Genomic DNA, 12,649 nt, shown 5'->3' with positions numbered 1-12,649 from the left:
TGCTAATTTTACAACTGGTTCGCCGAACTAGTAGTTGCAAGGACTAGCTGGCCCCGCCCACCCTGCCCCACCACAGTCAAAGGAATTCAAGGTGGGTTGGACTTGACTCTCTTGGGGGGGGGGCGAAGGGACTTGAGACTGATGATACATTTGACCCCTCCCTCGTGCTCAGCCCGCTCAGCGCCCACATCGTTTTATGACTATTGTAAAAAGAGTTGTAAAAATCAAGCCAGGTCATGTGGCGACTCGCATGCAAGAACTTACAACCAACATTTCAGGCTTAATTGTGGTTATTAAGTGAGCGCTGCCCCTAAGTGCCTTAAATCGCCTTCTTCCAAATCATTTGGCTAATGCCTTTTCTAGCTAAGAGTCATGGGAAGTCTCCCCTCCAAACACAAATCAACTCTGCCCCTGCTCAGCATCGGGGTTTAAATTCACCCAGGTCAGGGGTCTGCAAACTTGGCTCTTTTAAGACTTGTGGACTGCAACTCCCAGAGTTCCTCAGCCAGCAAAGCTGAAGTTGAAGTTCACAAGTGTTGTGCCTCGTCCTCCTCAGCCGGGCCCCTCCCATCTCCTCCTGGGCCTGTTATCAGACTCTGAGTCTGATAATGAAGATGAATAGCCTGTCATGCCTCCAGCCCCCGGTCCTGGCCCCATGCCTGGAGAGGAGTCAAGGAGTGAAAACAGAAACCCAATACAGCTTCCTCATACAGTGTATGTTCCTTCCACGCAGCCATCAGAGCAGGAAGTCAGCCAAGTGGTGCAATTACCCGGACTTGCTCCCTCTGACCCCTCCCTTTCCCAGATGCCGACAGTAGAGACAGCTGAAGACAATTCAGAGTAGGAGGATCCTCGCTTCCGGAGATCTGAGAGGCGACACCAGCAGAAGGAAGGGTGGGGCAGGCCTGGATAAATGCTGAGTCATGGAGCCACACCCCACAGCCTATATAAAGGACCTGCTTGTGGCATTCCAACCTTGAGTCAAGCAAAGTCTCACCTAGTTTGCTGAAGTCACAACTTGGACTCCGGCCTGCCCTGAGAAACCTCGAAGGAATTTGGCAAAGCTGCAGAGGCTTCGTTGCCATGTTTGATATGTACTTCATTGACCCGGTCATCAGAGGGGGAGTGGGACACAACAACAAGTCTTAAAAGAGCCAAGTTTGCAGACCCCTGACCCAGGTAATTCAAAGCATGTTCTATGCGTTAGTGAGATGTGGGTTTTTCTCGACATTTTATGTAGCCTCCCACATGGTACGCCCGTTCTCTCCTGCAACCCAACATGAGATAAGGTGACTCATTGAGGGTGGGGAGTCTTACAATTTTCAGGTGAGATAAAAGCCTCATGACATCTGCCATGTCCGCCAGGATGAGCAAGCGAGTGACAGCAGAAAGCAGAGCTCGAGCAGCCCGGACCATCGTGCCCCGTTTGACGGAGGAACAAGGATCGTCAGCAAATTCGGAGGAAGCGATTCTCATGGTTTCACCTGGAAGAGGGTTAAAAAAGAAGCAGATGAAAGAAGGGGGTTAGAAAGGTTATCTTAACAAGCAGCCTGGAATTCCTCTTGCACAGCAAATTAAGGGAGTGTGCTATATTTGATAGCGTTAATAAATAAAATGCAAATTGAAGGATTGGATTGGATTGGATTGGATTGGATTGGATAGGATAGGATAGGATAGGATAGGATAGGATAGGATAGGATAGGATAGGATAGGATAGGATAGGATAGGATAGGATAGGATAGGATAGGATAGAAAATATGGAATGGTATGGAGTGAGGTGGAGTGGAATGGAACGGAATGGAACAGAACAGAATATGAAATGGAATGGAATGGAATGGAATGGGATGGGATGGGATGGGATGGGATGGGATGGGATGGGATGGGATGGGATGGGATAGGATAGGATAGGATAGGATAGGATAGGATAGGATAGGATAGGATAGGATAGGATAGGATAGAAAATATGGAATGGTATAGAGTGAGGTGGAGTGGAATGGAACGGACTGGAACAGAACAGAATATAAAATGGAATGGAATGGAATGGAATGGGATGGGATGGGATGGGATGGGATGGGATGGGATGGGATGGGATGGGATGGGATGGGATGGGATGGGATGGGATAGGATAGGATAGGATAGGATAGGATAGGATAGGATAGGATATGACACGGCACGGCACGGCACGGCACAGAACATGGAACAGAACAGAACAGAACAGAATAGCAAAGTTGGAAGGGACCTTGGAGGTCTTCTAGTCCAACCCTCTGCTCAGGCAGGAAGCCCTATACCATTTCAGACCAACCGTTGTCCCCTCTCTTCTTAAAAACCTCCAGTGATGAACTTCTGGAGGCAAATTGTTCCACTGATTAATTGTTATGACCGTCAGAAAATTTCTTCTTGGTTCCAGGTTGCTTCTCTCCTTGATTAGCTTCCATCCGTTGCTTGTACCATTGGGCTTTACAAATCTTAAGAACATTGCTACAGCTGAGGTTACAAGTTATGGGGACATTAAAAGCAGCCTCTAAGGATGTTTTGAATTCATAGGAAGGATAAATGATTAAGTGCATTTTTTTTCCCATGCCCTACACGGAAGCTTCGAAGAATGTGAGATGCATTTTCTAAATTTTGCTCTTGCCAATTTCAGAGGCGTTAAAACTCTGTGTAAATTTGGGGAAATGCAAACCAGTTTTGGGGATATACAATGGCAGTTGAAACTCAGAACAACCAAGAAAAAAAAACCTCCTTCCATTGCTACCCCATTTTAAATCTAATAAATTGAATCTAATAATTTGAATAGCCCCCAGCACGATCCCAATCAGTCTAAGAGTTCCCGTATTTTATTTTCCTCATTCTTTCCAACGTGGGCCGATCTCAAGCACAGACCTGGAATATTTAATCTCTTGCTGCTGTAGGAAATTAGCGCCCACCCCCTCCTAGAAAAATGAAATATTCTAGGAAATATGAAAAAGGCAGAATATTTCCCCTAAAAGAGAAATAGAAATCTTAAGAGAGAAACTCAGAAACCCAGCTCCTTGCCCCCAGCAGATACTTTGGTTGTTTACAAGACAAAAGGCTGGGCCAGCTTATCTACAACACAAAAGACCTTCACCCTCAGGACATGATAGGATTAGCCCTCTACCCATCCCACCACATGGCACCTGGGAAGATTACATCACCCAGTAAGGTTCAACCAAGCATGGGAGTTTGGCAATCAATCAGGATACACTTCTTGCCAAAGGAACAGGAAGCAAGTTGAAAGCCCAACAGGGGATATAAATATCTCCCTCCTTCCCTCTCTCTCTCTCTCTCTCTCTCTCTTTCTCTCTTTCTCTCCCATGTGCTCTTTTTGCCTATCCACCATTAAAACCATCTTTCTAAACACCTCCGTGTTTCCAGGGTCTTTCTTCCCACTTGGAACTGAACCCAGATGGACATTTCCTATAATGTCCATCTGGGTTCACTATACACTGCCTTATATTCAACTGCCTTATTCAACGTTCGGAATAATTTGGGGAGATGAAAATTAAAAAAAAAAAAAAGAACTGGTTAAATATTAAACATTCTAAAATATTAACCAGAATTAATTTGCAATCTACCAGAGGAAAATATTCTGAATTAAATAACCTTGTGTGCATATATTCTGTCTATAAAAAGCTGGTGTATTCCAGTGGCGACTTTGTAGGACGAGATCATGAAATGGGTTAAATCAGAAAAGAGACCACCGGGCTCTTTCCAGGACCAAGAAAATAAGTTCCATACTAGAATACAGAATCCTATAATCACAAAAGTCGGAGCATCTCATCTAGACCGTTAAGGCCAAACCCTCTGCTCAGTGAGAATCCAAATGAAAACATCTGCAGGTAGTCCTCGACCACAAGTGAGTTCACAATTTCTGTTGTTAAAGTGGGACATTGGTTCAGCGAGTTCTGGCCCATTTGACAACCTTTCTTGCCACAGTTGTTAAGTGAATTACTGCGGTTCTTAGTTGTTACTAACTTCTTAAGTTAGTAACGCCGTTGATAAGTAAATCTGGCTTGTCAGAAGGTCGCAAAAGGGGATCTCGTGACCCTGGGACACACTACAACCATCATAAATGTGAGTCTGTTGCTAAGTGTCCAGATTTTGATCGAGTAACCGTGGGGATGCTGTAACGGTTGTCACTGTAACTGAATTGCTCTTGTTGTGACTCGTCCTCCCTCCTCTCCTCAGCCGGGGCCCTCCCGTCTCCAACCAGGCCTTTTACTCCGAGTCTGATAATGAAGATGAATGGTCTGTCATGACTCCAGACCCCGGCCCTGGCCCCATGCCCAGAGAGGATTCAAGGAGTGAAAGGAGAAGCCCAATAAGCCTCACTTATACAGCGTGTGTTCCTTTGGCTCAGCCTTCAGAGCAGGAAGCCAGCCAGGTGGTGGAATTACCCGGGCCTACTCCCTCTGACCCCTCCCTTTCCCAGACGCTGACAGTAGAGACAGCTGAAGACAATTCAGTATAGGTGGACCCTCACTTCCGGAGATCTGAGAGGCGAGGCCAGCAGAAGGAAGGGTGGGGCAGGCCTAGATAAATGCTGAGTCATGGAGCAACACCCCACAGCCTACATAAAGGACCTGCTTTTGGCATTCCAACCTTGAGTCAAGCAAAGTCTTATCTAGTTTGCTGATACCGGACCCTATTGCTGAAGTCACAACTTGGACTCCTGCCTGCCCTGATAAACCTCGAAGGAACTTGGCAAGCTGCAGAGGCTTCGTTGCCACGTTTGTTACGGACTTCCTTGACTCGTTCGTCGAAGTGGGGGTGGGACACGACAGCTCTTCTTTTTTTCCCTTTGGGATTCAGCCAGTTCGGATCAGTTCAGGCGAACCGGATGTTAACTTGACATCCGGTTCGGTGAACCGGTAGTTCCGACGACCGGCTGGCCCCACCCCACCCCGCCCCACCCCTTCCAGGAGTCAACACAGGGCCCGTTTTGGATCCCATGTAAGTGTAATGGGCATGGCGAGCCCGGGGAGGTGAAAAATGGGCCTCCCAGAGGGTCATGAAGCGTGAAATGGGCCTATTTTCTGCCTCCAGACAGCCTCTGGAGCCCAGGGAGATGGAAAACAGGCCCTCCACAACCTGTTTTTGCTCCCAGGAGGCTGCAAGGAGGCCTACGAGGCCCAAAACAGGGTGCAGTGGGTACATTCCCCCCCCTCCGTGGCCCGTTTTTACTCCCAGGGGGGTGCAGGAGGCCGATTGTTGCCTGTGACACACCCCTGGCCACACCCACCATGGCCACGCCCACCCAGCCGGTCATTAGGGCAGAGAACCGGTTGTTAATTTATTTGAATCCCACCATTGTTTACCTTCCACCTTTTTTCTTTCTTTCTTTCTTTCTTTCTTTCTTTCTTTCTTTCTTTCTTTCTTTCTTTCTTTCTTTCTTTCTTTCTTTCTTTCTCTCTCTCTCTCTCTCTCTCTCTCTCTCTCTCTCTCTCTCTCTCTCTTTCTTTCTTTCTTTCTTTTTCATGTTTCTGAACTACCTATCTCCCTCAGAGAAGGCCTGTTCCAAATGGAATGCTTAAAACTGAAGTGCCCAGAACTGGACAAAATACTAGAGACAGGAGTCAAAAAGAACATGTAACTTTTGCATGATTTACGAAAAATACTTTTGTGGAGTCAACCTAAACGTTGCATGTGCCCGCTTAAAAGTCATACCCACCCTGCTGGCTCCAATTCGGTTTGCAATCATCTACTACTGTATTGCAAAATAATAATAATAATAATATTCTCTGGGTTAAATAGAAGATGATTTCAAAAGCAAACGATGCCCCTCTCCCAAAAGAAATACTGTAGAAAATTTCAAACTTTGACCTTTAAAATAATAATAATAAGTCTTGGAACTTCAAGGAAAATCATCAACCTATAATTCCCAAAGGAGTTTGCCAGCTTATCGTGCCGAATTTTTTTTTTTTTTTTGTTCAGCAGTCTATGAATCCTGTGCTTCATTATGCATTGCTCTGGCCCTCCCTATACTCAGTTTGCCTGTTCCTCCTAACACCTGTTTTAAGCGCAAGAGGGAGCAACTCGAGCCTCCCATGTAACACCTCTCCTGCGCAGGCTGCACTGGTTGCCGGTGGTCTTCCGGGTGCAATTCAAGGTGTTGGTTACCACTTTTAAAGCGCTCCATGGCATAGGACCGGGTTACTTATGAGACCGCCTGCTGCTTCCAAATGCCTCCCATCGACCCATGCGCTCCCATACGGAGGGCCTCCTCAGGGTGCCGTCGGCTACACAATGTCGACTGGCGACCCCCAGGGGGAGGGCCTTCTCTGTGGGGGCCCCTGCCCTGGAACGACCTACCCCCAGGGATACGTCAACTCCCTGACCTCCGGACCTTTAGCCGCGAGCTGAAGACATTCTTGTTCCGTCGCGCAGGGCTGGCCTAATATTTTAAATGGGGTTTTTAATTGGAGTTTAATTTAAGTTTTTAGTTTTTACTTAATTTTATTTGTTAGCCAAATTGAATAAGCTTTTTAATAATGCTCTTAATATTTATATTCTTGTTTTATCTGGCTGTAAACTGCCCTGAGTCCTTCGGAAGAAGGGCGGTATACAAATCAAAACAATAAAATAAAACAAAACAAAATAAAATAAAATAAAATAAAATAAAGAAGCAGCTGCTTAACAACATTATGACCGTATGACACAGCCAATGGCTGAGGCACGTAAGCAGGGATCACACCTAGAAAGCAGCCAATGAACAGGGGGAGCAAAAATCATGACCTATAAAAAGGCTGCTTCATTGAGGTCCGATCTTTGGATATAACGGAAGCTGATTTTGTAAAAGGAATGCGGAGCCTCAAAAAGAAATGTGCCAACCTACTTCTTATTGACAGGGTGGCTCAGTGGCTAAGATTCTGAGCTTGTCGATCGAAAGGTCGGCAGTTCAGCGGTGCCATGTAACGAGGTGAGCTCCTGTTACTTCTCCCAGCTTCTGCCAACCTAGCAGTTCGAAAGCACGTAAAAAATGCAAGTAGAAAAATAGGGGTGGGAATTGGTGAGAAGGTAACAGCGTTCCGTGCGCCTTTGGCAATTAGGCATGCTGGCCAGAGAAACACGGAGACGTCTTCGGACAGCGCTGGCTCTTCGGCTTTGAAACGGAGATGAGCACCGCCCCCTAGAGTCGGGAAGGACTAGCACGTATGTGTGAGTGGAACCTTTACCTTTACCTTACTTCATAACATAACATAATAAGAGTTGGAAGGGACCTTGGAGGTCTTCTAGTCCAACCCCCTGCCCAGGCAGGAAACCTTACACCACTTCAGACAAATGGTTATCCAACATTTTCTTAAAAACTTCCAGTGTTGAAGCACTCACAACTTCTGCAGGCAAGTCGTTCCACTGATTAATTGTTCTAACTGTCAGGAAATTTCTCCTTAGAACTAACTAAGGAACTAAGTTGCTTCTCTCCTTGATTAGTTTCCACCCATTGCTTCTTGTTCTACCCTCAGGTGCTTTGGAGAATAATTTGACTCCTTCTTTCGGGCAGCACCTGAGATATTGGAAGACTGCTATCATGTCTCCCCTAGTCCTTTTCTTTAAACTAGACACACCCAGTTCCTGCAACCATTCTTCATATGTTTTACTCTCCAGTCCCCTAATCATCTTTGTTGCTGTTCTCTGTACTCTTTCTAGAGCAGTGGTTCTCAACCTGTGGGTCGCGACCCCATTGGGGGTCGAATGACGATTTGCCAGGGGTCGCCTAAGACCATCGGAAATATGGGAAGTATACTTGCGAGTCGAAAAATGGTTGACTCCACAAGCAATCATTCCCAATCGCTAGCCTAATCTGGCTTCAGGCGCGATAAACTTAATAGGGGAAGAGTCTCCGCTTTAATGCCTCAGTCCTCAAGGCAATCGCAAGCAGTTCAGATCGCTAGCCAAGACGGCTTCAGGCGCAATAAATTCAAAAAAACAGTTTGCCGCTTTTTTCCCCCTTCTGCGGCTGCTGAGGCACGCTGAGATCACTGCGAAAATAATTTTACGGTTGGGGTCGCCACATCATGGGGAATAAAGGGGTCGCAGCACTATAAAGGTTGAGAACCACTGTTCTAGAGTCTCAACATCTTTTTTACATCGTGGCGACCAAAACTGAATGCAATATTCCAAGTGTGGCCTTACCAAGGCATTATAAAGTGATATTAACACTTCACGTGATCTTGATTCTATCCTGCTGTTTATGCAGCCCAGAACTGTGTTGGCTTTTTTGCCAGCTGCTATACACGGCTGGCTCATATCTAAATGGTTGTCCACTAGGACTCCAAGATCCTTCTCACAATTACTACTATTGAGCAAGGTACCACATATACGGCACCTGTGCATTTTGGTTTTTTGGCCTAAATGTAGCACCATACTTTTTTCACTGTTGAATTTCATTTTGTTAGATAGCCCCCAATGTTCAAGTCTGTCAAGATCTTTCTGTATCTTGAGCCTATCTTCTGGAGTGTTGGCTATTCCTGCCAGCTTGGTGTCATCTGCAAATTTGATGAGTTCCCCATCTATCCCCTCGGGATAGATGTAAGGACTCCTGCTGTGGGCCTCCAAGGATTCTACATTTAATGACATGTGACCAATGAATTAAAAACAGGGCACAGGCTGAAACACAGCCCAAAAGTTCCTTATTAATTATGGTTTGGATGCATGGTTGTTGTTTTTCCCCTTCCCCTTCGAACCTGACATTAACCATCCTACCCAACGCGTGACACGTCCATATTGGGGGAACATGAACGCCGATGTAAGAACAATCACAACTTAAGAAGCGCAATCAATACATGCTGCGTCGTACTGTAACAACTGTCATTAAGCTTGAATGAGATGCCTATCTATCAAGGTAAGTGCTTTGTTTTCCAATGGATCCCAGGCCTTTTCTCTCTTTGAAAGTGTGGTCTGTTCCTTTTTATTTTGCAGAGAACTGCCCGCCATCAATACGCTAGAGATCGCCCCCTAATGAATTGCTTTTCGGGTGGAGGTTTTGTTTTTTTCCCCTTTTTTTAAGAATGTTTACTGCTGCCTTACAGTACAAAGGACTTGGAGATTTCCAAACAGGGAAGGGATCCATAGCCGTACCTGTCAGGTTTAATTGCTCCAAAGGGTGCCAACATTTTTATATTTAATGAAGTCTGGGGTACAACCACTTCTTTAAATAACAGTGATTAGCAATTCTTCTGACAGTGATTCACGCTCCCATTCCAACTTCCCAAAATTCTAAGCAGCATCATTAACTGCCTTTAAATAGCTTCCCTCTATTTGTCTCAAGTGACTCTTAATGCTATATCATTATTATTTTTTTAAAAAGGGGGGGGGTGTCGGGAGGGGCAAAGGTATTACCAAGGCTTCCTTTCCCACCATGGCTAGTAAAACCTACCGTTGTGTATCTCAAAAGCTCATTATGACTGACTAGCTTCAGAGCGACAAAAACATCAATGTCACTTAAAGACTATGCAGCATCCGGATTTTCCTAAGGCTATTAAACGGCTTTGGAACCAATCAACCCGCAGCTTCGCATAAGACACGGGCCATTAAAGGTATAGATTAAACGTATAGATTTTAATTGTGGTAAACTTCTGCCGCTCCCTGGAGAGGCCGGAAGAAGGATGAAGAACTTTCAAAATCTTCTTTCAGATATCTAAGCTGGCGTGCAGCGTGCCTAGCGAATGTCACCTTGCAATAAAAACAGATTTTTTTAAAAAAAAAATCCATTTATTTCAAGAAATTTTGTTCGTCGTGTACGTTTTATCCCCTTTTTGGTCCGGTATAAAATAAATGTAGGATGATGATAAGCTTTTGAGTAACACTCAGGGGTGGGCTTCAAAAATTTTAGCATGGGGTTCTCTGCCTGGTTGGGTGGGCGTGGCCATGGTGGGAGTGGCCTAATTGGCCTCCTGCACCACAGCGGGAGGCATTTTTGCCCTCCCCAGGCTCCAGAGGTTTTCCTCGAGGTGAAAACAGCCTCCCCAGGATCCGGAGGCCCCTTCCGGTTAGGCTACTTCCGGTAGGCCCATTTTTCGCCCTTCCCTAGCCTCTACATGTGCCCTGCACTTACCTGCATCCAAAAGGGGCCGCATGGGGACTCCTGGGAGGGGAGGGGTGGATGTGGCCAGCCAGGAGTGGGATTTGGGGGTTCTCCAAACTACACAGAATCTTAGCTAGAGGTTCTCCCGAACCCCTGCAAACCCCCAGCAGCCCACCCCGGTAACACTTGAGTAACTTTAGGAGTAACTTTAGGGTCAGGTCCCTACAGTTTTCTCGGCAACATTTTTGGAGATGGTTGGCCATTGCCTTTTTCTTAGGGCTGCGAGAAAGGGGCTGACCCAAAGTTACCCAGGTAGAAGCTAAGTAACCAGCATCTTCATTAACGGAGACTTTGTGTATTGAGGATGCTGGTTACTTGAGAAATTTTGCTCAGGTGTTACAGACATTAGAACACATTTCCTCCTGGCTTTTGGATTCAAATACAGTGTTAGAATTCAAAACTTTGGTGCTATATCTAATCCTGGGTCTTCCCTGCCTGGTAATTTATAACCAAAGCTTTGTCTTTGTCAGGAAAGAATCAGGACCATTCGTAAGGTGTCAGCATAGAAGATTTATACAAGCCTATACGCAAGAAAACTGGACACTAAATTGGTGCCGGATAAGGGTCAATGGAATTCAGGGGCGGGGTTGGATCTGGAGCGATTGTGGGAATGAAAGGATTCTAAATTGACGACACATTTAACTCCACCACCTCTCTAGCTCTCTCTGCTCTTCCCCTATGTCTGGTCTCTTTTTTCACTCCTTCACATGCAGTGTTTTATAAATGCCTCATGCATAATCAAAGGAATTGGATTTATTTAATAAATGAAGTTTTAGGATTGAAGAACTGAGAACAGCAAGGAGTAAGATGAGGATTTTTTTTAAAAAAAGTTGATAGGTAACAAATTACTGCCATTTAAGCGAGGCGTCTCAGTATGAACATCCAAAAGTTAAAACATAAGAAAAACATAAGATTAAACGAGCTGAAAACCCATAAGGATTGCTTATAATGGAGAAGTTGTTATAACCTGTGAGGAAGGTTAGATTCTCCCTTCACAAGATCTGAGGTAAGCCATCCCATTCCTTCAGACCTGCAGTGTAATAACTGAGTCCTTAGTAAGCATACCTGAGTGACAGTTTTAGGACAAATGTAAGAAATTTTAGAAGGAAGCTGCAACATGAAACCTCTGCAATCAATATATCAATGCCATTTCTAACTGAATCAGTGATGATCCAGGGTCACAGTAAGATGAACACTGTGTAAACCAAAAGAGTTAGTTATTTTTTCCCCCAATATAATACTGTTGAGAAGGGTGAAAATTTGCATTATGCTTAGATAGGAAAAAGAAATAGGTAGGTAGGTAGGTAGGTAGGTAGGTAGGAGGAAGGAAGGAAGGAAGGAAGGAAGGAAGGAAGGAAGGAAGGAAGGAAGGAAGGAAGGAAGGAAGGAAGGAATAGAGAAAGGGAGGGATGGAAGGATGTAGGAAGGAAGGAGGGAGGGATGGAGAGATGGAGGAAGGAGGGAGGGAGGGAGGGGAAGGAAGGAAGGAAGGAAGGAAGGAAGGAAGGAAGGAAGGAAGGAAGGAAGGAAGGAAAGAAGGAAGGAAGGAAGGAAGGAAGGAAGGAAGGAGGAAGGGCCTAACTGAAATCAGAAAGAAAAGCATATGATTAAATACCTTATACCTAATATGCCACCAGACTTGAAATTCTGGGTTTAGAAAATTTAGAACTACGCCACCTTCGGTATGACCTAAGCATAGCTCATAAAACCATCTGCTATAACGTCCTTCCTCTCAATGACTACTGCAGCTTCAACCACCACAATAAACGAGCACACAATAGATTCAAACTTAAAGTGAACCACTTCAGTCTTGATTGTAGAAAATATGACGTCAGTAACAGAGTTGTTAATGCCTGGAATACACTACCTGACTCTCTGGTCTCTTCCCAAAATCCCCAAAGCTTTAACCAAAGACTATCTACTATTGACCTCACCCCATTCCTAAGAGGTCTGTAAGGGGCGTGCATAAGAGCACCAGCGTGCCTACCGTCCCTGTCCTAATGTTCCCTTTAATTGTATTCATTTTATGTATTCAATTCATGCTTATACTTATATATATTATTTGATACGTACTCGACAAAATAAATAGATCAATAAAAATAAATAAATAAAGATTTTCTTTTAAAAAAATGATGTATATTGGAAACCATTAGAGATTTGATGATGAGGATGCATAAGACTTGCAAATAGATGTAGGATAGGTGTGGCAAAAGAAAGTAATGGCGGTACCAATAGGAGGAGCACTTTTTTTTTTTTTTTGCATTTATATCCCGCCCTTCTCCGAAGACTCAGGGCGGCTTACACTAAGTTAAGCAATAGTCTTCATCCATTTGTATATTATATACAAAGTCAACTTATTGCCCCCAACAATCTGGGTCCTCATTTTACCTACCTTATAAAGGATGGAAGGCTGAGTCAACCTTGGGCCTGGTGGGACTTGAATTTGTAGTAATTGCAGGCAGCTGCTGTTAATAACAGACTGCATTAGCCTGTTGAGCCACCAGAGGCCCACTTCTATCAATAGCACCTGGGTGCCAAAACATC

General features: G+C 44.9%; 1 protein-coding gene across 1 annotated transcript in view; it reads right to left on the bottom strand.

Moving 5' to 3' along the window:
- CTNNA2 (catenin alpha 2) overlaps positions 1–12,649 on the bottom strand; it is a 698,304-nt gene that overhangs the window by 536,435 nt on the left and 149,220 nt on the right. Inside the window, exon 4 of the mRNA XM_058193039.1 lies at positions 1,318–1,484. Within this exon, the coding sequence (XP_058049022.1) occupies positions 1,318–1,484 (167 nt within the window). The remainder of the gene's footprint in view (positions 1–1,317; positions 1,485–12,649) is intronic.

The sequence above is a fragment of the Ahaetulla prasina genome, chromosome 8 (genome assembly GCF_028640845.1).
Source record: "Ahaetulla prasina isolate Xishuangbanna chromosome 8, ASM2864084v1, whole genome shotgun sequence".
Lineage (NCBI taxonomy): Eukaryota > Metazoa > Chordata > Lepidosauria > Squamata > Colubridae > Ahaetulla > Ahaetulla prasina.
Note: the sequence above shows the minus strand (reverse complement) of the source record. Positions and strands in the feature narration are given on the sequence as shown.